General features: G+C 42.2%; 1 protein-coding gene across 5 annotated transcripts in view; it reads right to left on the reverse strand.

Moving 5' to 3' along the window:
• Positions 1-268: 268 nt before the first annotated feature.
• The window catches only part of OFD1 (OFD1 centriole and centriolar satellite protein), a 136,260-nt gene continuing 111,761 nt past the window's right edge, over positions 269-24,767 (reverse strand). For 4 of the 5 annotated variants that reach the window (XM_030201583.1, XM_030201582.1, XM_030201581.1 and 1 more), the window contains 4 exons: positions 23,757-23,884; positions 21,200-21,385; positions 14,314-14,381; positions 269-547 (listed from right to left, as the gene is read on the reverse strand). In XM_030201583.1, coding sequence (XP_030057443.1) covers positions 502-547; positions 14,314-14,381; positions 21,200-21,385; positions 23,757-23,884 — 428 coding nt within the window. In that variant the 3' untranslated portion in view covers positions 269-501. The remainder of the gene's footprint in view (positions 548-14,313; positions 14,382-21,199; positions 21,386-23,756; positions 23,885-24,767) is intronic. The other variant, XM_030201580.1, reaches the window with a different exon arrangement.

Here is a 24,767-nt window from a genome sequence, read left to right on the forward strand (position 1 = left end):
TAGATTTTTAAATTATCACCTTCAGGTCACTCTGCAAGCTTCAGACAAAATCCAAATTAGTCTCCAGTGGGGCTATAGCACTAGGAACTTTGATTTGCAACTCTCTCCTTTCTAGCACCCTCTATCTGATATTACTGGATGTTACCATTTTATGAGAACTGGGACATCCTCCATGGCACATGTGGCCACATGCCAGCATTAGAAACTGATGCCAGTGGCAAAATCCTGCTGCTCTACCCTAAAACAGGCTTAGACCTCCCAAGAGTGATAACATGTAAAAGCAAGATTTATTTTATATTAGCTGCAAACTTGCAGTGCATCATAGCAATTTTGTATTGCTGCTATTATATGTATTTTCCCCTTTCCTGAGCATTAGGAACACCACCAAAAAATGGGCAGATGCCAGCTACCATTGCACCATTCTGATCCACATCACACTGCTTGGCGGTGTTAGTGCAATAGAAGACTCTTCAACCGCTTCTGCATCACATCAAGTACCCGTCACCAAAAGTCCTCCTCAGGTTCTTCAGCAGAAATAGCTGCAATGCTAAATCAGTGGGGGGAAACAAAGAATAAGTCATGAGAAGCATTACTAGACTCAGGCAGTACTAAGCAGTCCAATTGGGGTTTTCCTTGATTCACCCTGTTCCTCCTTGCCTATTATTTTAAGGGCCTTGATCATTTTATAGGAGGATGCCTCTATGTGTTTTGGGGGGAAAGGGGAACTCCACTGCTTAATACAAACCTGGCTAGGGACCAGATTGATAAACCATTTCCCTATAAACTGCCACAGGAGAAAAGCTTTGAGCATATCACACCCTAAGCTAGACTCTTGTACTGAATAGCATACTTCTGCACTTTTAGCAGAACCATTTTGGAAATCTCCCTTGCTTTGCATTGACCTATAAGCATTAATTAATTAGCTTGCAAAACCTGCAAGTTACTAGCTAGTGCTGAAGGAACTATACCATTTATTTGTTCTCTCTGAGATCATTCACTATAAAATATTACAGGGTTCTAGTACATCAATCTAAGTCCAATATATACAAATCTAAATCATATAATATGAGTTTTTATTTTCTAGTATTAATGAGCACAAGCACAATCTGCCAGTTTCCTTTTGAGCTAAGGCCTTTCTTCAAACAACAGAAGGGCTATGACTCATGGGTGTGGGAGGATACTGCTAAAAAAATAGCAGCAAAGTTGAATTTTGTCATACACAGGTGGCTCAGCATTCAAAGGCACATATCCATAGAGATGTGACAGCTATACAGATAAGAACCGTATCTGAATTTATAGCTGCACTATATCGTTAGTGCCACTGAAAATACTTAAGACTGCCCCAGCGCTAGCCATATACCCTCAGATTCTACATAGCTCGCCTACAGATCCGCACCCAAAATCCAAGCGTATTCTATAACACACATAACTTAATTGGCTTAACAAGCTAATCGGTGTTGATAATAGCTCTTAAGCAATAATGAGAACTGGCAATAATTAGAATTTACACACACAACTTGCTAAGCACACTCTGTAATGCAGTGTGTGTAATTTATGTGTGCAGGCAAAAAGGGGCATGGTTATGGGTGTTTCAAAATGTATGCACATAATTATAGAATATGGCCCAGTGCATCTAAATCTATACGCCGCGATTTATACCACATTTTCGTTGGTGTAAATGGAGGCGTGTAGTTTTAGGCACTGAGATATCAACTAAGCGTATTCTTAATCTAGGCGCCACTTATAGAATACGCTTAGTCGGCACTGATTTCTATGCCGATTTTTTTTTAATGTGCCATATATAGAATCTCACTCATAAGGGGTAATTCTCCACAGGTTGCCTAGTTAGGCGCCAGGCTGATTCATGCTCAGTATGAATCACTTTAACCACTGGTTACTAAGACGCGTTTTCAATTTGTGATTTGCTGACTTCCACTCTGTTAGATTGACTTTTTGCCTTCGAGCAAATTGATGATGTATGAGTGCCAAGGCACTTCTTGATGCATTTCCTGTAATCGTGTCAGTTTGAAGAACACATATTCATAACTATATCGAGTATTCATTCTCACTGACCCCTGATGCAAGCGTACATACACCGAAACACAGCTGTGTCAGGACTCTTGACTATTCCATTCTCGGAGGCCCATTACTGAAGGTTTTTTTTGCTGTTCTTGTGTGTGTGCACTTCTGAACCCTCTCTTCTGTTCTTTGACTGTCATTGTTATACATATTACTCAGCTGTCAGAAGTATATGTGAATATTTTAAAAGCCGTGACTAGCATTAAACCCTGCAGCCAGCATTTGTTTTTGTTTTTTAAAGACGGTTGGTACTAATTTACTTCGCTTACTAAGCCTTCTTTTTAACATATCAGAGGATGGACACTAACCTTTGAAGAAACAATCTATGTTTTCCCCCATAAGAAGGGCAATTTTATTTAATAATAAAAACTATATATACATTTACAAAGAATAACAAATTGAACAAATCATTCCCCTGTGACACCTCTATACTAAGCTGGCCAGCAAGAGGTGGCTTTTGCTCAGGCTGAAGACGATTGATAATGCTGGTAACACAGCCTGAGATTCTGGAGGATGGAAATGCTTTAGAAAAAGGGCTACTAAAATGAAACACAGCCTGCAACAAAGGACATGACACTCAAAATGCATTCAGTAGGGCAAAGAGAGAATAGGGGACTGTACTGAAACCTGTTAAGTATGAGTGCTTCTATAAAGTAGCGGAAGATAATATTTTTCACAGCAAAAGAAAATCTGAAGCAAAGGACTAATACTATGAAGTGGCAGGGAAATAAAAAGGAAACAAGAGAAAATATTTCTTTGCTAAAAAGGGTGGTAAATGCCCAGACTAGTCTACTGACAATTTAAAGAGGCTTTTGAGACACAACACAGAACACTATTAAGAGCAGGTGTGGTGGGGCATAACAGCTAGATAAAATGAGAGGGCTCGGGTCAGTCATATGATAGAAAATACACTTTTTGTATCAGTCTGGGAAAAAAACCAATATGCAGTGGCCATGGTTCCACCCTTCGCAGCAGGCTTCCAAGATGGCTCAACAACCTCCCTACTCCAAATGAGAATGTTTGGGACAGATATAGAAAGCCAGTGATGGAGTGGGGAAAGGGGAAAAGCTTTTGTTGATTACATATGGGAATTTATATGCTCATCTTAAGTGGTAAAAAGGGACAACTGGGAAGACTAGATGGGTCAATGAGACTTTGTTGGCAGTTGCTAGTTACTCAGCTGCTGAAATGTTCAACCTAACATGATTACCCTGCAAGAGCTGATCAGTATCCAAAGGGCAGCAGTGAGAGCATTTTAGTGGCATCTACAACTTCCTCATGGCCACATATTACTTTAGTACTCAATCCAGAGGGAGCGGTGAAAGAATAATTTAAAGAACCCCCCCAAATCCCCCATTACTAGACAACTTCAACAAGAAAGGCAAATCCACTGATCTCAGGTCATTTCTGTTCATGGTATTTAATGCTTCAACGGCAACAGCTTACAGTATAATCCACAGAGCATTTTCGGATAAGAACAAGTAGTGCTCAGCTGATTTCTCAGAACTGGAGAATTTGCATAGATGCAGTTGCACATTGGAGGTAAGCAATAAGATCAGAAAATTACTGAGTCTATCTGCTTTTTCCAGAGGCTGCTCAGTTCTTATGCTATTCCTACAGACTGCTGTTATTCTGGGAAACAGGCTGGTCTCCTGCCTGACAAAACAAGTTTTTTTTTTTTTTTTATGTAACTCAGATTGAAACAAAACTTCACATTTATATTGAGCTACACAACATGAGTCATGATACTAAAAGTATCATCAATAAACAAGTAAATTGGCAAATGAAAACAGTAATATGGTTCTCTTGAATTATCAAGTGAAAACAGCTTTGAAAATTAAGCCCATTTAAATATTCCATAGTGGTGGGGGGGCGTGGCAAGATGGCGGGCTGAACTTCTGGTTGTGTTTACCATTATCGAGGGATTCTGCTGGCACCCAGCTTCTTCTTGCCTTGACTCACTATGCTCCATACCAAACGCAAAGGGATTGTGAAGGTGCAGGCACCACAGGCCCGATCTTCCTCTCCAGCTCAACAGACTCTCAGTCGTTACACTGAGACCTTTGCTGGTCATGTTTGGAACCTGCTGAGAGTACAGACAAAGGAGTGCTTGCAATATTGGGATCCGACATTTCGTCGTCACCTCTGGAGGTCACTCTACCACCATGTCTGGCAGATACTTGGGCCATAGTAGAGACCACGTTGAAAGCAGATGTCGCAAGAAAAGAGATACTAGGTAGCAGTACTAGACCCAAGGTGTTGACTGCCAAGTGAACTGATGAAGGGATAGCTCAGGACTCAGTAAGTCCCATGGTTGTTACCCTGGAGAACAGCTGGAAGGCTATTCAAGGGCTTAATGCTATGGTAGCAAAATCTGCCCAGGAAATATCATTGCTTGTAAGTAAAGTGGATATTCTTTCTCAAACTGTGGAAAATGCTAGACAAGAATACTTAACGACATATTTGGAAAAAAACTAAAGTGGATATTAAAGAATTGAAAGGAACTGTGGCTAGTATTAAGGATAACTGAACAAACTGAGAACTTTAATAGAAGATTAAACCTCCAAATCTTGAATTGCCCTAGGTCCATGGGAATATCCCTGAAGACTTTTTAAAAAAAATCTCTTAGTGAAGTTTTGAGTTTTCCTTAACAGCTATTCCCCCTTTAAACAAGGTATATTACTTACCAGTTTCTACAAGTTCTACAGGGGCATTACCCCCACCAAGTGGAGTTCAGTTTCAAGAAGGGGGTAATGAATTGCATGATTTGTCTGCCATATTGGAGGAATCATCAGAAGTAACTGATTCAGCAACGCTTCTTATGTCTTTCGTTTTTGAGCAAGACCTTAATGTTATTAGATTTTTTTTTTAATTCTCAAACTTTTTCTGGCCAAAAAGTATGGATGTATCCGGATGCGACTAAGACCATGCAAGATAGAAGAAAAGTATTTTTGACTCTGAGGGAAGAAACCTGGGCTTTGGGTGCTACCTTCTTATTAGCATATCCATGTAAATGTGTAGCGCGTTATCCTGGTTTAAAGTATGTTTTCTTTGATCCAGAGCACTTGAGGGCCTTCACAGATATGAAGAATGTCTCCAGTAACATTAAATGATTAATAACCTTAGAATGATATACAGTGAAGTGTTATTTTCACTTGTGATCTCCTTAATGTTTTTTAATCCACTCTCCCTTTTAATAGTGGTCTAAGGAGGAGTTATGAGTTTCCTTTATAAAAATGTTTTATTTCTTTGTATTTTCATCTCTGGGTTTCTTGAACAAGCGAGTACTTGCATCATGTTTCAATCTATTGAATACATTAAAAAAAAAACTCCTCTAGACAAAATTGGTCATGGTTAAAGTGAAGCTGTTTATTTGTCCTGTGACACGTGGCTGATATCACTGCGTTTTCTAAGAATTTCCTGAAAAGATGTTTCCGTGTATGCATGGCAGCTCCTGCTTCTTTGAGATAAGTGCTGGCTGCTTGAAATGCTGATTTTCTTAGATGGGACAATTTATTTTGAAGCCTGTTAAATGCATTATTTTGATGTGGGTTGTTCAAGAAATGATTTAAATGTTATATGATAGTCCTTCCCACTATTCTAGAACCTGTTGGATAGTTGTGTCCATCAACCAGCAGGTGGAGGTAGAGAACTGAAAACTGAACTGACACATATCTTTCTTGGCATCCAGTCCTCACTATTTACCATAGACAAGCAGTAAGGAGAAACTCAGAATAAAAACAACCTTAAACAACTCGCTGGAGGGGAGGGTTCAGAGGATATCCCATAGGACTCATTTGATGAAAAGTACCTGGGAATCTTCCTTTGACTCCCATGAGCGCTCCTCATTGGTGCCAGACAAAATCTCTCTATGGAAGGGTCAAGACCGAGCCTGCCTTGATGCAGTGGAGCCATGTCCTCGAGAATGGAATTGAGGAGCCTGTTCCCATCTTGGCCCTGGGCTCGTCATCCACTTCTAAAGGAAATGGAATAGCAGCAGCCATTTCCTTTACACAAGATGGAAATGGAAGTCTCTCCAGGGAGACTTTCTCATTTCAGGTGGAGAGGAGGGTTCAGAGGGTATCCCAAAGGACTCGCCTGAGGAAAACTACCTGGGATCTTCCTCTGACTTCCATGAGCGCTCCTCATCGGTGTCAGACAAAACCTCTCTATGGGAGGGTCAAGACCGAGCCTGCCTTGATGCAGAGAAGCCATGTCCTCAAGAATGGTATAGAGGAGTCGGTTCCCATCTTGACTCTGGCGAAGCTTCCTCCACTGACATCGAGAGGATTCCGGCTTGGGTGGCAATTGACATTGGGCCATACACAATACCAGTGTTGGAGGCAGCGCTGAGGGCCGTGCGATGCCACAATAGGAGCCAGGGTAGGCGCAAGCACCCTTGGTGCCTATGCACACCGTTGCATAAGGCCATCAAGCAGCTCAGGAAGGAAGACCCGGATGCACTCATTGAGGGCCAACATCAGGAAAAGCTGGGGCTCCAGTTGAGAGACAGGTTGCAGGGACTGTCGGGGTCGATTCTGGAGCCAGCTGGTGGCTGCTAATAGAAAAGTGTGTCGGTACCTCCTGTATGGAGGGAGAACAGTCCTCCTGGCACTGACACTTCTCAGGTGACAAATCCATCGACGTCCCGGACTCCCGGTACATGTGTCGAGGGGGATTAATGACAATGCTTCTTGGCCTTAGCCCAAAGCTTGTCACCAAACCTCCTTGGTACCAATAAGAACGAAGTTGAATCCTCATGTTGCCTTGGGGTCAGCCTATGATGGACGGTCCCGGAGGCTCTGCACAGCACTAGGCCTCAAGACAGGTGGAGACCCACTCGATGCACCACTGCTCCCAGTATCTGCAGGTCTAGCTGCAGCCATGCTTGCCGATGTTCCTGATGCCAGTGTGATGCTCGATCAATGCCGAAGCCGAGGAACCAGACTTAGCTCCAAAACATTTCTCGTGTTGAGCCTCTCTGGAAAGTTGGGTCCTTCTTCATACAACGACAAAGGATAAAATGCAGGGCTATGGTCAGGCCCTACACACTGGAGACACCAAGAATGGGTGTCTGTTCCAGAGATTATCCGACTGTACCTTGTACAGCACTTTGAGCCACTGGGAACTTTAGTGGACATGGACGGGAACACTTTGTTGGCTAAATTAAAAGAAGCGATGGTGCCGGAAAAAGGGACGAGGCACCCGAAAAAAAATATAAGTGAACCCGGCCAAGGCTAAGGCCTGAAAGCAGCCTTGTGATGACAAAAAAAATAAGAAAACTTAAAAATTTGGCAAAAAAACTAAGAAAATAAGGGAAAGGGAAAAACAATGTTCCACGTATGGAAGCAGCACTAAAAAGGTGAAGAAAAACCAAAAAGAAGCTCTTCTCTTGGACTGAGCAAAGTGTAGAGATGGTGAAAAAAATACAACTTCTCCTAACCGCAGTAAAAAAGCAACAGAAGAGACCTGCGCTCCACAAAGCTCTTCTTATGCTTGTCATAAGATCTTAACTGGGGACACAAGGTATGAATCTTAAACCATGGCTTTCCAAACCTGTCCAGCTGCCTCCACAGTCAACTGATTTCACGCATATTCATTGTGGATATCCTGAAAACCAAAATGGGGGTAGAGTCCGCCAGAACAAGTTTGGGAAGCCCTATCTTAGATCTTTTCAAGATGGACCCAACCACCAGAGATTTGTAAGATAAGTGGGATTGATCAGGCATTCATGTATGCCTGCCTTCCTCCTAGGGAGTATGAGATTTTCCACATTCCACAGAGCATACTCAAAAGCATGGATTAATGAGACAAAGCCAACATGGATGGAAAATCTTGCCTCACCAATCTATTACATTTCTTTGAAGGGGTGAACAAACATGTGGATAAAGGTGAGCCGGTTGATATTGTGCATCTGGATTTTCAAAAGGCGTTTGACAAAGTACCTCATAAAAGACTCCAGAAGAAATTGGAGAGTCATGGGATAGGAGCCAGTATTCTATTGTGGATTAAAAACTGGTTAAAAGAAAACAGAGAGTAGGGTTAAAAGGACAGTATTCTCAATGGAGAAGGGTAATTAGTGGGGTTCCCCGGGGGTCTGTGCTGGGACTGCTGCTTTTTAACATATTTATAAATGACCTAGAGGTGGGATTAACTAGTGAGGTAATTAAATTTGCTGATGACACAAAGTTATTCAAAGTTGTTAAATCGCAAAAGGATTGAGAAAAATTACAAGAGGACCTTACGAGACTGGGCGTCTAAATGGCAGATGATGTTTAATGTGAGCAAGTGCAAAGTGATGCATGTGGGAAAGAGGAACCTGAATTATAGCTATTGTTTTTAATTACCCTTCTCTAGACCCCGCAGGACCCTTGCCCACGGAGGTAGAGAGAGGGTTTCAGAAGGCTCATAATAAGTCTCCTAAATATGACCTCTGTTTTCTGGCTCCTAATTTCCAAGGACATCCTAGAGCATCTATTCTCCCACATGATGTACTAGAGTTTAAAAGATAATCTATTTATGTGATATAAGGTGTGAAATGAAACAGAGAAATTAACACAGAGACTACAGAATATTGAGATAGAAATAGTATTTTATTCTCACCACTTAGGACTTAAAGTTGGTACATACATCAGGCAGATTCTGGGTTCAACCGGCCAAAGCTTCGCCTTCAGAGATTTGGTGGGGAAAGAATCCGATTTTAGCTCAGCTCTGCATTTCTTATATAGTATTTCGTCCCCATACAAGTCAATTGGAGAGAGACTTTTTTTCTAATCTTTCTTCGTACTTAACCACAGGTCAGGTGCCCACCTGCCCCTCCTTTCTAAGATTGCTTCATAATGCCAATTTCAACACTTGTAAAACCTCTTTCCTAATATTGAGAGAGATCTGCGTCTTTGTATCTTGTGATTCTGGGAGCCATTTTACAAAGACAGACTCCATCTTAGAAACCAACCTTTTTACCATTTTTGTCATTATTTTCTACATCTTAAGTGTTACACTCAATTTGAAAGTTGTACCTGGTTTCAATAAGACTCACCAAGCAGTCCTGCTCTTGCAGGCTCTCTGCTATAAGGCCATCAGCTGGTTATCAGGCCTAGTCAGTGCTTTTCAGCTGTTTAAGCTATGTAACTTGGCCCACCACTATTCCAGTGGATAGGTCTCAAGCTGGGACACATATTAACACTATGTAATGCAAGGTTCCACATTAGGAGTCACCGACCAAGAAATGGATCTAGGTGTCATCGTTGATGATACGTTGAAATCTTCTGCTCAGTGTGCTGCGGTGACTAAGAAAACAAATAGAATGTTAGGTATTATTATGAAAGGAATGGAAAACAAAAATGAGGACGTTATAATGCCTTTTTATCGCTCCATGGTGCGACCACACCTCGAATATTGTGTTCAATTCTGGTCACTGCATCTCAAAAAAGATATAGTGGATTTAGAACAGATACAAAGAAGGGTGACGAAAATGATAAAGGGGATTGGACAACATCCCTAAATGGAAAGGCTAAAGTGGCTAGGGTTCTTCAGCTTGGAGAAGAGATGGCTGAGGAGATATATGATAGAGGTCTATAAAATACTGAGTGGAGTGAAACAGAATCGCTTGTTTACTCTTTCCAAAAATACTAGGACTAGGGAGCAGGCAATGAAGCTACTAAGTAGTACAAACCGGAAAAAATATTTCCTCACAATGTGTAATTAAATTATGGAATTCGTTCCCAGAGAATGTGGTAAAAGAAGTTAGCTTAGTAGGGCTTTAAAAAGGTTTGGATAATTTCCTAAAAGAAAACTCCATAAGCCAGTATTAAGATGGACGGGAAAATCCACTGCTTAGGATAAGCAGAATAAAATCTGTTTTACTGTTCTGGGATCTTGCCAGGTACTTGTGACCTGGGTTGGCCATTGCTGGAAACAGGTTTCTTGGCTTCATGAACCTGCGGTGTGTCCCAGTAATGCAATGCTTATGTTCTTATGTACTTAGTTGGAGAAATTGTTTGCAAATCTCTGAACCACAGTAATTTTCTGTTTATTACTTAAGTTATTTTGTCCAGTTATCTACTATGGTAATGTTACACTTGACATAAAGAAGAGTATTTCTGCTTTTGCTTGTCCATCTCATTAAGTCTGGTTAACACAGAATTGCAACTTCTATGCTCTACCCTATCTTAAGCCTCAACAAGTGAAGAAATAGCAGACACAATCTTCTCTATTAAGTTGGAGAGGATGCTCTATCCTGGGCGATATGGCACATGTGTGGTGGACTTGTCCCCACGTTCAAGCTTTTGGGATAAGGATAACACTGTATATTTCCAATTTGTACCCAGATGCATTAAAGTCATCGGTAATTCCCGTTCCCTACCAATTCCATAGCGAATCGGTAGAGAACGGGAATTCACTAAGGAAAGGGAATGCAAATGAGCTATTCGTTATAGCTCCGTTGCATTGACCATTACCTCGGTAGCCAGTCGGAGAATCGGGACGTCCCATTCGGTTATGCTCCTCTTCCGGGTCTCTTCAGCCAATCAAGCGCGTCTAGCTTGCTGGTGTCAGCTAAACACACTCTGATTGGCTGAAGAGACCTGGAAGGGGAGCATAATCGAAAGGGACGTCCCGATCGACTCGCACGTCCCCTATTCCCTTCTCCTCGCACAGCTACAGAAGGTGAGCAGCGCCGGGGAGACAAAACTAAAAAAAAAAAAAAAAAACGGTGAAAAGACAAATAAAAGACGTCCCTCACAAGCGCAGGCAGAGTACGTCCATAAAGGACACCCCTCACGTGCGCTCGCTGCTTTTTTTTTTCTTTTTTTACCTTTGTTTGGGGCCCTTTTCCTTTCCGATTCCCTCACAGGAGCCCTGAGAGGTGCAGACTCCCGTTAGGGTTCCCACGGTAAGGGAATCGGAAAACGGTAGTGCATCTCATTATAATGAGCTGCAACAGTAGTGCAGCTCATTATAATAGCCTTTGGATAATTTGCATTCCGTTTCCGTTGCCTGCTACCATGACAGGGAAAATGCCCTTAGTGCATGCCCCCCGGTAAACTACTTGCATTTTAAACTGGCTGGAACCAGTTTAAAACACAAGTTGTGGGCTCGTTAGGTTTAGTGCATCTGGCCCCTGGTCTGGGAGGAAATTCCACTGGATCCTGCTTTTATTCTTCCAGGAATGCCTCCAACATATTTAGCTCATTTCGAATATTTAAACTTTAGACTATTATTGCTTATTGCTAAAGTGTGTATTGCCCAGAAATGGAAAGATACTACTTTACCTTACAAGTATTTTTGGTTGAATAAAGTTTGGCATTTAGCCAGAATGGAAAAGTTAGTTTGGCTTCAAAAAAGAAAAGCCCTGGAAGTATCATCACTTCTGGTCACCTCTTTTCCATTCCTCTCCAACTCTTACCAGTAGTTTGCATAGATGATTCAGTCCTTATACAATTTAATGTGAGTCTTTTCTTTTTTTTTCCTATTTGAGATTACAGTGGAATAAGATGTAATTTCCCTGCCTTATCTATCTGAACATTTTTAATTCTGGGTTCCCCATTCTAAGTCCCTGGCTAAATTTCCTTTACACTTTTCATTGTTGGTTTCTCTGAGGCTTTTCTTCTACAAGGTTCACTTTTATATTGAAGCCTTCCTGTACAACTTCTGTATATTTTTCCTATAATATCACTTGAGTAATGTACTTATATCTTGCTGCACTGTTCTGTTATGCTTATAACATTAATAAAAATTATTTGACATTAAGAGTATCTTCAAGTTTTCTGACATTGTATGTTCTATTTTTCAAAAATGCTGTGAATCAATGAAAGACCCTGACTATAATTCCCATCTCACTTAATCTAGGGGCCCTTTTACTAAGCCGTGTAAGCGTCTATGCATGCCCAACGCATGCCAAAATGGAGTTACCGCCCGACTACCGCGTGTAATTTCATTTTTGGCATGCGTCCGATACGCGCATCTGAGAAATATTTTTTTATTTTCGGGCGCGCGTAACGGACGTGTGCCAAGTGACATTTGGCACACGTAGTTCATTACCGCCCAGATTCTTTATCGCTAGGTCAATGGCTGGCGGTAAGGTCTCAGACCCAAAATGGACGCATGGCAATTTTGATTTTGCCGCACGTCCGTTTTCGGGAAAAAAAGGCATATTTTGTAGGTGCGCTGAAAAAGAATTCTGCGCGCGCCCAAAACACATATTCTACACTACCGCAGGCCATTTTTCAGTGCACCTTAGTAAAAGGACTCCTTAGTGAGCAGTACAGAGAATGAGCTACAGCATCAAAAGCCATACAAATACCAAACTGTACAAGAATTACCGTATTTTTCGGACTATAAGACGCACCTAGGTTTTAGAGGAGGGAAATAGGAAAAAAAAAATTCGGACTATAAGACGCACTTTTTCCCTCCTCTAAAACCTAGGTGCTCCGGTGCGTCTTGCCCGAATCCCTCCCTCCAAGTTCAGGATCGCCCTTCCCTAGGGTTACCTCCACTACCCCCGGCCCTATCACCACCTCTCCCCTTACTCACGCGATCTTCCCTGGTGGTCTAGTGACGTCGGGGCAGGAAAGAGCCCCCTCTTTCCTGCCCAGCACGCTGCTCTGCATCCTCCTGTATGCTGCCTGTGATGGTCTCGGCGAGATTCAAAATGGCCTCCGAGAATTGAAGTGGCCTCGCGAGACTTCAATTCTCGGCGGCCATTTTGATTCTCGCCGAGACCGTCACAGGCAGCATACAGGAGGATGCAGAGCAGCGCGCTGGGCAGGAAAGAGGGGGCTCTTTCCTGCCCCGACGTCACTAGACCACCAGGGAAGATCGCGTAAGGGGAGAGGTGGTGACAGGGCCGGGGGGAGGGGAGGTAACCCTAGGGAGGGCGATCCCGAACTCGGAGGGAGGGCGGGAGGGCAGGCGGCCTGCTACATCTCTACCTTCGGACTATAAGACGCACCCCCCATTTTCCTCCCAAATTTGGGGGGAAAAAAGTGCGTCTTATAGTCCGAAAAATACGGTACATTCTTTCCCATGGCCAAAGATTTCCTTATTTCCGTTACCAACTTAATTAACAATGGTCTCTCTACTATGCATTGGCTGAAAACTGTGCTGAGTGTAAATATGTTGATATAGCAAGGTAATCAGAGAATTTATATAAATTCCAAAAGTTTAGCAATCCATGGGATACTTGCCACAGGCCTGAAGTTATCCAATAGTCAAATCTGTCCCAATGTTCTTTGGTACCAGGGTGAGCACAATTCTAGCAATGTCCTTAGGATAAGATCCTTCCAACAAAGTTTTATTAACAAAACTAGTAAGCCATTGTAACATATCTAAAGGTACTTCTTTTAGATAGAAAGATGGACATACATCCAAGGAGCAACCTTTATTTACTAGCTTTTAAAAAATCCTTATTCCTCGATTAGATGAAACTGGGGCAAATTTATTCCAAAATCTGTTAGTAGGTATAATCTCTAACTGACAATTCTCTCAAAGCTGGTGTACCAACTGAGTCCATAACTACTGAACTAAATGAATTTCTAATGTTGCTAACTTTAGATTATAAATATTGAACCAACTTTTCAGCAGACTCAGGAGTCATCAATACCCCATCCGAAAAAGTCAAGGTGCAGTAAATCTTAAATAACATCTCCGTATCCTTTACCTGCTGATTATAATAAAGTATTTTTTCTTCCTTAATGGCCAACTTATATTATCTTATCTCTTCAATTAGAATACGAAATTTCATCCTTATATTTCTTCCAATGTCTTTCTAATAGTCTACAAGACTTTTTCAACATTAGCAAAGAGATTTAAAGCCAAAAATCACTAGATGTAACATGTTCATATACCTCATGGAAAAGAATTAAAACACACACTGTGGGGGTATGTGAGAACTTCAGGGGCATAGCCATGGGTGGGCCATGCCCTCCGTCTACCACTTTGGAGTTTGCTCAACCAGTTAGAAGCAGTAGAACAGGGAAATGCCAAAACTACAGGTGGTGTCAACATCCATACTGCTTTTGCGCACCCAGGTTAACTTTGGGCCTCACACCAAAAAGATCAGTCCGGACTATTGCACTGGTATGCCTAGAGAAATCGTGTTAGGAAATTCCTAGAAAGCTCTGAAAGCCATTGGTTGGTGCCAAGCATCCATGATGCCACCTATCTGAATGATTAGCAATTCCCCTTGTCTTCAGAGCAGTATACTGGTTAAGCAGTGGAAGGCCTTAAACATACCTGTCGTCTCTCTCATTTGACAGGCTCTTTAATAAAGAGACATCTTCTACCTCTTCTTTTCCAGAGTTCTGAATGAAAAAAATAAAAAATCACAACAAAAAAATCATTGCATCTTGGAATTTCAAAAGGCAGTTACTCATGGCTATACACGTTTTCTGTGGAACTAGGGTTGCTGAAATATTTTGGACTTGTGTTTTTAGGGTTTTAATCTATCCATCATCTACTCATGCTTGAAATCGCATACTATAAAGCTTCACATACAACCTCAAATTTGGGCAGTACATGCAAATATATCTGAAGAATATTAAAAAAGCAGGCTCATTTGTGACTTTTGAGGAAAGGTGTTGCCTACTCCCATTCTAATCCTTAGTACTCAACCATGCCCATCCTGTCTGGGATATCAACTTCCTTCATACAACCAGTATATCAGCATTTTTGGATACCATAAGTAGGTGACCATTTAAGAAAGGCCAAAGGGCCAGGTCAGAACTGATTTAAACCCTCGCTGAATTCTGTAATGACTTTCAATTCCTGCTTCGGGAGGCCACTTTATATTAGGTGTCCACACTATGTATAACAATGCACTGGAGCTTCATTAACATAACGGTCTTTCTTTCAGCAAGCGACAGGGACTCATGGCATCTGAACCGTTTTGAGGAGGGAGTCCTAGACCCTCTTCATTTCTTTGAGGTAGGAAGGTGATGGGGGGGGCCTGCTGCTAGACCACTAGGGCTAGTCCCCAAAGGGGGAAGGGGTGTTGGGGTCCCACTCGACCAGCAGGGTATTATTTATTTTTGTGGGTAGGGGGAGGCCTAGGATTCACCAGACCATGAGGCCCTCACATCTTTGGGGGTGAGAGGTCTGGGGACTACTGGGCACAATCCTCCCACAGTTGTCTCTCATGCTCAACACTATGACTGTGCTTAAAGTTGCATGTCATTTGCGATGAGCGTGAGGGAGCTGCTGAGCCATGTTGATCTGGTGGTATTTCTCTACCGTGGGAGTTTTGAGCATCTGCGAATTAGTGTTTTAGGACCTGGTGTAATAGTTATTTTTATTATTATTAATTTTACATTCAATGGAACAATATCTGACCAAGTATCACAATACCAGGATCCAGAAATAACCCAATAATACATAATAATAGGAAACAGGTCAATATCAATTACTAAATTTCAAACTTCGACCACAAGTAAGGAAATTAGATCCAAGATAATAAAGAAAAAGAAACATATAGAAGATCCATCACTCCTACACCATTACCTCAGCCATCCCCTAACAGTGAACATGTGAGATTATACTACAACATTTCCATCCTCCATCGAATTCAGAAAATCTACAAGTTGTTTAGGTTCAAAAAACTGAAATTGTTTACCCTCAAATACTATATAACATATACAAGGAAATCAAAGCACAAAGTTAGTTTCTAATGCCTGAACCCTGGTCCTAAGGGCCGGGAAGGCTTTGCGTCTCGCTTGTGTCACTCTTGATAAATCAGGAAATACCCTAATTTTTGAAACCATAAACATCACCTCCAAATATTGAAAGGAAAGCTTTACAGTATTGTAATCAGGCTCAAGAGCAAAAGTCACCACCAATGTTGTCCTTTGGGTAATTACTTCCAGAGACGATTCTAAAAATGAAGTTAAATTCAAATCACCTTCCCTCATAGGCTGAGTAACTAGGCCCTGGAAACACCTGGGGCCCGGAATATACTGAGTCCTGGTAATAGGTGGTAAAGAATCTGGAGACAATTGTAATGTCTCTACCATACACTTCTTAAACATTTCAGCCATGGGCAAAAGGGGAGACCTAGGGAAGTTCAACAGTTTCAATTTAAGTCTTCTGGTCTGGTTCTCCAAATACTCCATACGCCACTGGACAAAATTCTTCTCCTTCATAGAGACTGTTTCCAAACTTTCTAGAGTCTGAATACTATACTTTTTAAGAATCCAATTCCTGAGCTAATTGGCTGGATGCCCATGCCTGAACCAATACAGCATCTGAAATACTACTACTACTTAACATTTCTAAAGCGCTACTAGGGTTAAGCAGCGCTGTACAATTTAACATGGAAGAACAGTCCCTGCTCAAGGAGCTTACAATATAAAAGACAAATGTACAGTCAATCTGATAGGTCAGACAGATTGGGGCAGCCTATATGTTCGAAAGGTTAGGTTCCGAAAGCAGCATTGAAGAGGTGAGCTTTAAGCAAGGATTTGAAGATGGGTAGGGAGGGGGCTTGGCATAGGGGTTCAGGAAGATTGTTCCAGGCATAGGGTGAGGCAAGGCAAAATGGGCGGAGCCTGGAGTTGGCAGTGGTGGAGAAGGGTACTGAGAGGAGGGATTTGTCATGTGAGCGGAGGTTACAGGCAGGAACGTAGGGGGGAGATGAGGGTAGAGAGGTAGTGAGGAGCAGCAGACTGAGTGCATTTGTAAGTAAGGAGGAGAAGCTTGAATTGTATGCAGTATCTGATCGGAAGCCAGTGAAGTGACCTGAGGAGAGGGGTGATATGAGAATAATGGTTTGGGTGGAATATAAGACGTGCGGCAGAGTTAAGAATGGATAAGGGGGGATAGATGACTGAGTGGGAGGCCAGTGAGGAGTAGGTTGCAGTAGTCGAGGCGAGAGGTAATGAGAGCGTGGACGAGAGTTCGGGTGGTGTGCTCAGTGAGGAAAGGGCAAATTTTGTTGATGTTGAAGAGGAAGAAGCGACAGGTTTTGGCAGTCTACTGGATATGCGCAGAGAAGGAGAGGGAGGAGTCGAAGATGACACTGAGGTTGTGGGCAGATGAGACGGGGAGGATGAGGGTGTTATCAACTGAGATAGAGAGTGGAGGAAGAGGAGAAGTGGGTTTAGGTGGAAAGACGAGGAGCTCGGTCTTGGACATGTTCAGCTTCAGGTGGTGGTTGGACATCCAGGCAGCAATGTCGGATAGACAGGCCGATACCTTGGCCTGGGTCTCTGCGGTGATGTCTGGTGTGGAGAGATAGAGCTGGGTGTCATCAGCATAAAGATGATACTGGAAACCATGAGATGAGATCAGTGAGCCTAGGGAAGAGGTGTAGATAGAGAAGAGAAGGGGTCCAAGGACAGATCCCTGGGGAACTCCAACAGATAGCGGGATGGGAGTGGAGGAAGATCCATGAGAGTATACCCTGAAGGTGCGGTGGGAGAGATAGGAGGAGAACCAGGAGAGGACAGAGCCCTGGAACCCAAATGAGGCCAGAGTGGCAAGAAGTAAATCGTGATTGACAGTGTCAAAATAGTTATCTTTAGTATTTTTCCTAGTAATATTGAACAATGTTGCTTATAATGTTCCACAGTGACTCTAATGTCACTACGGCAGGTTTCACCAATGCCCGACTTTCATCGGAGACAGCCTGGCTTGCAACTTGAGTCAAACTACTCACACTTCCTTCTACAAGAATTCTGCTCGCAGAAAGTTGTTCCTCATTCAAAGCAGGAGCCACATCTGCTGTGAGCTGCCCCCTTTGAACGCCGACCTCCGGGTTGCGGGGGATCTGCACGTTCTACGGGAGTCAAGGAGACCCCACTCAAACTGCCGCCCGAAGCTTCTGCCACAGGCAAACGTGAAGAGGTTGATAGGGTAGGACCTGGTGGTGCGTGAAAACACTCCAACGTGGCTTGTCTCATTGAGGGTATTGAAGAGGGGGCAAGGGGTAGCCCACGGTTCTTTGACCTCCTCTTATCCATTTCAGCTCACAGGGAGCCCGAAAGAACTCGCAACATGCCGGGGAAAAGAGCGCCAGCAGGTACATCTCTCCTCAAAGTACCATCTTGGATTGATCAATAAAACCTACAGTGCTATTTTTCACACATAAGGTTTTGCTCTTTGAGTCCTGGAAGTTAGTGCTGTTATGGTATGGTAAAGTTCCAACTCATTTTTTGCACAAGTTTGTGCACAGTGTTTTGCAGTGGAGGAATTGTATGTTGGCCTTATTGAGGTGGTATCAAAATTTTAATATAGTTTAGTTTGTCATTACATCAGACAAGGCTTTAGATATTTTGCAGCAACTGATATGTGTTGTGGTGCAAGAAGAGCCTGTTGATCTTGTTACTCCAAATCGCATGAGACAGCAAACTCAACTACCTCTCTGAGAAAGGGAGTAGGGAGACAGGCTGAGAGCAGGTAGGATGTGAGAGAGAGAGAGAGAGAGAGAGAGAAGGGCAGACTGGCTGCAGGCCTGTATAGAGGTGTAGGCATCATCTTGGAACACTTTTTTTCAATCTGCTTTTATTCAATTGATGACTCTGGCCACTCTGGGACCTTCCCTCTGCCACACTAAAACACTGCAAAATGAGGGCCTGCGGAATATTGTGGTGTTGGCAGATGCAGAAAAGGGAGTACACACAGCTAACAAAAATGGCTCTTCACTCTATCTCTTTGATTGGCTGGTGGATAGCATGTCTTGGGATGGGGCTCAGGAGTCCATGAAGACTATTCGGGTGTTAGAGCTACTAAGGTTCGTTTCAAATGACCCCAAGTCCCATCTGCTCCCTGTCCAGCGATTGGAGTTCATTGGAGCTCTGCTGGACACTCAGCCGGCTCAGGCTTTTCTCCCTTGGCGCGGGCAGATGCTCTCATTGCCCTTGCCACTCACGTCTAAGCAGCTCGGCAGGTCACAGCTTGGCAGATGTTGAGGTTGTTTAGCCACGTGGCCTCTACTGTTCATGTGACACCCATGGCACATATTCATATCAAAACTGCCCAATGGATCCTAGCTTCCCAGTCATATCAGGTCGTGGAGAACCTAGAGGATGTCATCCAAGCTCCTCCAGAGCTGGTTCAAGTCCCTACTCTGGTGGACAATTTGATTTCATTTGACTCTGGGACTCCAATTCAAAATTCTTCAGCCCACAAAAGTGCTGACGACGGATGCATACCACCAAGGGTGAGCAGCTCATTTACATGAGCTTGACACTCATGGTGCTTGGTCAGCCCAGGAAACAGATCTCCAAATCAATCTTCTGGAGCTCCAGGCGACCTGGAACACTCTAAAGGCTTTCATGGAGCTGATAACCAACCAAATTTACTCATTCAAACAGACAACAGATTGCCATGTACTACACAAACAAGAAGGGGGGCACCAGATCATGCCCTCTGTGTGGGACAGACAGTTCACCCAACTTTTTGTTTCTTTTGATTCCAATAAGATGGGGGTCAGCATCAGGAAATGCATCATTTCCAACTGGCTGACAAATTGCATTTCTTTCACTTATGCCCAGGATGGACTGACCGTTGAGGGTCATGTCAGGGCTCACAATGTCAGAGCCATGGTTGCGTCGGTAGCTCAGTTGAGGTCAGCCTCCGTTGAAAAAATTTGCAAAGCTGTGATGTGGTCATCAGTCCAAACCTTCACATGCCATTAATGCCTTCAGGATAACCGACTTGACAGTCGATTTGGACATAGTGCTGCAGAATTTGTTTGGGAATCTAGAGTCCAACTACACCCTCCTAGGCCCATTTTGTTCTGTTCCAGGCTGCACTCTCACCCAGTTGTATATAGTTTCGGGTTAATTACTTTTTTTGCCCTTGCCACTGCAAGGTCTAATTGACCACTGGTTGTTTTTGGTGAGCCTAGTAGCTACGGATTCCCATCTGTGAGAATTATAGGCCTGCTTGGAGAAAGTGAAGGTACTTACCGGTAGCAAGTATTCTCCTTGGACAGTAGGCCTTATATTCTTACATACCCTCCCATCTCTCCTTATAAGTACATAAGTAATGCCATACTGGGAAAAGACCAAGGGTCCATCGAGCCCAGCATCTTGTCCACGACAGCGGCCAATCCAGGCCAAGGGCACCTGGCAAGCTTCCCAATGTACAAACATTCTATACATGTTATTCCTGGGATTTTGGATTTTTCCAAGACCGTTTAGTAGCGGTTTATGGACTTGTCCTTTAGGAAACCCTCCAACCCCTTTTTAAACTCTGCTAAGCTAACCGCCTTCACCACATTTTCCGGCAATGAATTCCAGAGTTTAATTACACGTTGGGTGAAGAAAAATTTTCTCCGATTTGTTTTAAATTTACTACACTCCTTGGAGTTCTCTTTTTTATTATGCTTTATATTGTACTGCTGGTCCTGCGCTCTTGCGGCAGCCGGTAAAGCACTCACGCATGTGCGATGGAGTATAACTCATGCTCAAAGACCTATTTTTTTAAGCTTGTTAGAAGCTCCGGACAGGCAATGCAAACCAGAGTTACCCATCTGTGAGAATTATAGGCCTGTTTGTCCTTGGAGAAATGGAGTTATATTTGTTTAGTCTGACATATTATTTCATTTAGATGTTTTATGCTTGAAAAAATGTTAGGTTTTATGTTAATTGACCTGTTTTATGAGAAAAATACCCCTTTTTCTAGGCACTTGGTTATACGATATCTATGTATACACTTCACAAGTCTATGGGCTTTCAGCTGCACTTCAATGTCTCACAATATCCAACACATCTAGATAGTTAACATAACTGAACACTTTCAAATTCTACTTATCTACATAGAGAAAAACACAATGCAAGATTAAAGTATATGTTGGATGTATGATTCCACTGTTCTGAGTATTTCATCAATTCAATAATATCACATGGGCTTGGTTACCATGTAGAAAGGAGCTATACAACCAAAAGAAGTCTCAATTCAACAACCTTCTGATCTTCTTCCAACCCAACTGGCTATTTGACTATTGAGAGACAAGTGCCAAGTTACCTATATATATATATATATATATACAAACACTCATTTTGCATCTAGTAACTGTCACTAAAACAGACCACAGAAGCCCCCTCCCCCCCTGGCCTCAAGCCTTTGCACATTCAACTTATATTTTTTTAAGGAAGCAGGAAAGCACATCTTCTGCTCTTACCTTGTTTGCTAGTTCGTGGTCTTTACTCTGGAGAATAATTTGCATGTATTTTTCCAGAGGGTTAGCACTTGAGTCAGCTGAAGGGACTTTTTCTGAAGGAACACTGAGCTCTAATTTGTCCATTTTTGTTTCTTCCTGATTCTCATCCATTCCCTGTGGCTCTTCCATCAACTCCTGGAACAGAGACTACTTACTTTATTACAGCGAAGATATTTCAATTTCTTGCTAACTATACTTTACATATAAAGCACATGAAAGCAATTTCTTTTGCTTAATTTTCAGTCTGCAATGTTTCTCAACTCTGCCCGCTATAAATTAAGGAGCATGAATCAAACTGCTTGTATTGTACATCCTACCTGTAGAGTTTGCACCAATAATCAAAGCTAAACTAAGCAACCTTTTTTGGGTACCAGTTAATTACATTGTTTTTGGGAATTTGCAGTTCTATGCTGCATTTGCAAGATTTTTGAGCAGTGAAGACCACCAGGAAGCACCTTGTAAACTGCATAGAAACATGTAAAAGAAAGGCCTGGTTAAGCTGTCCTGTTCATAGGCTCTGGCACTGGTGAGGGAAGGCCAAGGAGGTTTAACAGGAGACGGTATGAGGCTATCTGGCTCATTATCTGGGTGGAAGCCAGTGGGCACAGCTTGCCACCATATTAATTAATCCAAGACAATTGCAAACTTGTGAGATTTATATTGTTTTGCATTCTTTCTTTTAGATGGGGATTCAGGAGCGGGGGATGTAAGGGGAGTTTGAGGGGTCTGTGAAGAGGGGGACAGGGTTATATTCAAAATGTTTTTGACATTGCTCAAGAGCTTGCTTTGCTGTTTGCAATGCTGTATTGTGGATTTCAGTACTGTGCTATATGCCTTTATTTTTGCTTATGATGACAATATAGATATTTCTACATAAAATGCATCTGCACTTCAGGGACACAGCAATGAAAGCTCTGGAGTTCGGTGGAACTGCGGGCAGCGATGGCTTCGGTGTTAGGGGGAACTATGGGCAGCAATAGCTCTGGGGTTAGGGGTAGACTTCCTTTGTTGTTTCTCAAAAAGACCCTGTGACAGAACAGTGTGTTTTAAACCTGTAAAATTGCCTTTATTAACTCTTGAAGTGCATTTCTGTAGTTTGGCCAGCAGGTGGTGTATGTTTTATGTTAAAGCTGTTATAGAAAAGTGCATGCCCTCTTTTAGTTTCACTTAGTGAAGAAGTGAATCTACAGTACTGTGAGCAGTATACTTTTAAATCTTGTTGACTGGGCTCTGATTGGCCTGGAGTTTGAAATTACCCAACAGTTGTTGCTTCAGTCTTAGCCCGGGAGAAAAGAGAGACAGATCTCTTTGCTGAGGCTCGGTGAATCATATGTCCTGATCTTCCCAGGTAGTTTAGACAGTATGCAAATGTTTGTTTAGTGCTATAATTGATCCATATTTCAGTTACCTGTTATTGTTTGCTAATTGCACTTTCTTTGTTCCACTGTTCAATTTTTAAGATAATAAACAATATTTAAGTTTGTGGACTTGAGTGTACCCAGTCAAGTAAATGTTTCTTTATTATTGTTATTAAGATGTTATTGATGAAGGTACCTTTTCTTGTTTCAAATATGATTGTTATAAATATTTGAAATTAATAAATAAATTTAAATATAAACAATATTTAAGTTTATTGTCTCTCTGTCTGGACTGACAAAAAATCCTAGTGGTTTATGTGTTGGGTCTGTGAGTGATTTCTGGGAACTGTGGGACCACTGGGAGTGTGGCTTCAGTAATCTAGAAATCTCTGGGGATAATTGGAGAGCGGGAGACTCGCCCAGAGACGGTTGCGAACCAGTCGGTGGAAGGAGGGTACTAGTGTAGAGTACAAGCGGTAGGTGCAGGTGGACCTGAGCTGTGCTGGGGATAGACGCTCTAAGTGGCACCAGGAGTAACCCCAGGCAGGTGGCTAGGCGTTCGTGACAGACCTAAACATAGAACTTCAGCATACACATAGTGCAGCCTGAGCCTCCCATAAATTCACATACAACACACCCAATTTCCCTGCTCTGGGTTCTTAGTGAAGACAGACTGCTGGCAGTGTATGTGAGTCATTCTGCTCACATACGCTGCCAGCGGCAACAAGCCCAAAAATAAGCAAGAAACATAAAAACCATCCCAAAACGAAGCTACTCATGAGTTCAGGAATAAACCAAACACAAACTCGCTGGAAATAAGCAATGTTGGCAACACTGGGATGCAACAGCTGGTAGTTCATTTTGGAAGTACCAAGATGATGGCTGTGGGGGAAAACCGGCTTCAGCTTTGTGATGTCATGCCGCCTCCTGTCATTAAACCTCCTTGGGGAAAGCTCAATGAACATGGAACGTTTGGAATAAATGAAATAGAAGAAAATATTGGATAGAAATGAGTTATGCGGTTATCATGCACAAACTTTCTCTCGTGATGGTTTGAGTGGTCTGTGACTAGGAATCTGCTAAAATTTCTGAGGTCTGTGAAGAAAAAGAAAAGTTGAAAAATTTCTCACATACATCAGAAAAGCAAAACAATTTGTTACCTTTTTCTCCTCCTCCACAACAACAATTTCCTTTTGTTCCCTGTCTATTGCTTCCCGACTGTCTTGTCCTTCACTTTCATCTTTCTCTCTTCTTTCTTCTGCCTCACTTTGTTTCTCTTCTTCAACCACTGGAAGCATACAGAGAAAATGATTCTCATGTATCAAGAAATCTGTCAAAATAAACTACTAAAAGCACAGAGATATGAATTCAAATCATTTCCCTAATTTACGATGGAAATATTCGGGAGTGCAGAAAAAACCCATTTTACAAGTAAGTCAATACAAAATTTGATATCTTATTTACTGCTCCAGCAGTAACTTCCATGCTGTGTCTGGTCAAGGTCAAGGTCAAGTTCACTTTTATTTGATATTCCACCAATCATGCTAGCAGCTAAGCGGTTTGCAAAAGTAATTTTAAAATCAGTGGGAAAGGGCAAGATAAGAGAAACAAAGATAAAATATGGCAGTACACTGAAGGAAAATACAAGAGAAAAGTTTGCAATTGCACAAAGGAAAAATCAGGGTAGGATAAAAAGCAGACCCATGGAGTTGGTAAACCAAATCTTCAACTACGACACCTCTGTTTTTTGAATCTCCAACCCAGACTCTGACTCCTACTATATAACCTAAGAGAAAATTTGATTAATTACCAAAACATATGCTATGTCCTTATGTATAAAATTAGGACTAACAGACCACAAAATATATTTATTTGAAGTTTAAATGAAGAACCTGAACACAATATATAAGTATAAAATAATACAATTACCATATAATATTGTAAGTTTTTATTTTGAAACTAGAGTCAGTACACCCAAAATTGCTTCCAGCTGACTCAGACTCCACAGCCCTGGTAAAAAAAAGTAGGTAAGCACAGATGTGCAGTAAAGTTTTGATAGAAACACTCAAGTAAGGGAGGAAAAGTAAGGATTATGTTTATTCCACACTCAATATACTGCCTTTCTATAGATACAGTCAAAGTAGTTTACGGATGTGGATCAATGATCTTCA

This window comes from Microcaecilia unicolor, chromosome 4 (genome assembly GCF_901765095.1).
Source record: "Microcaecilia unicolor chromosome 4, aMicUni1.1, whole genome shotgun sequence".
In the NCBI taxonomy this organism is placed as follows: domain Eukaryota; kingdom Metazoa; phylum Chordata; class Amphibia; order Gymnophiona; family Siphonopidae; genus Microcaecilia; species Microcaecilia unicolor.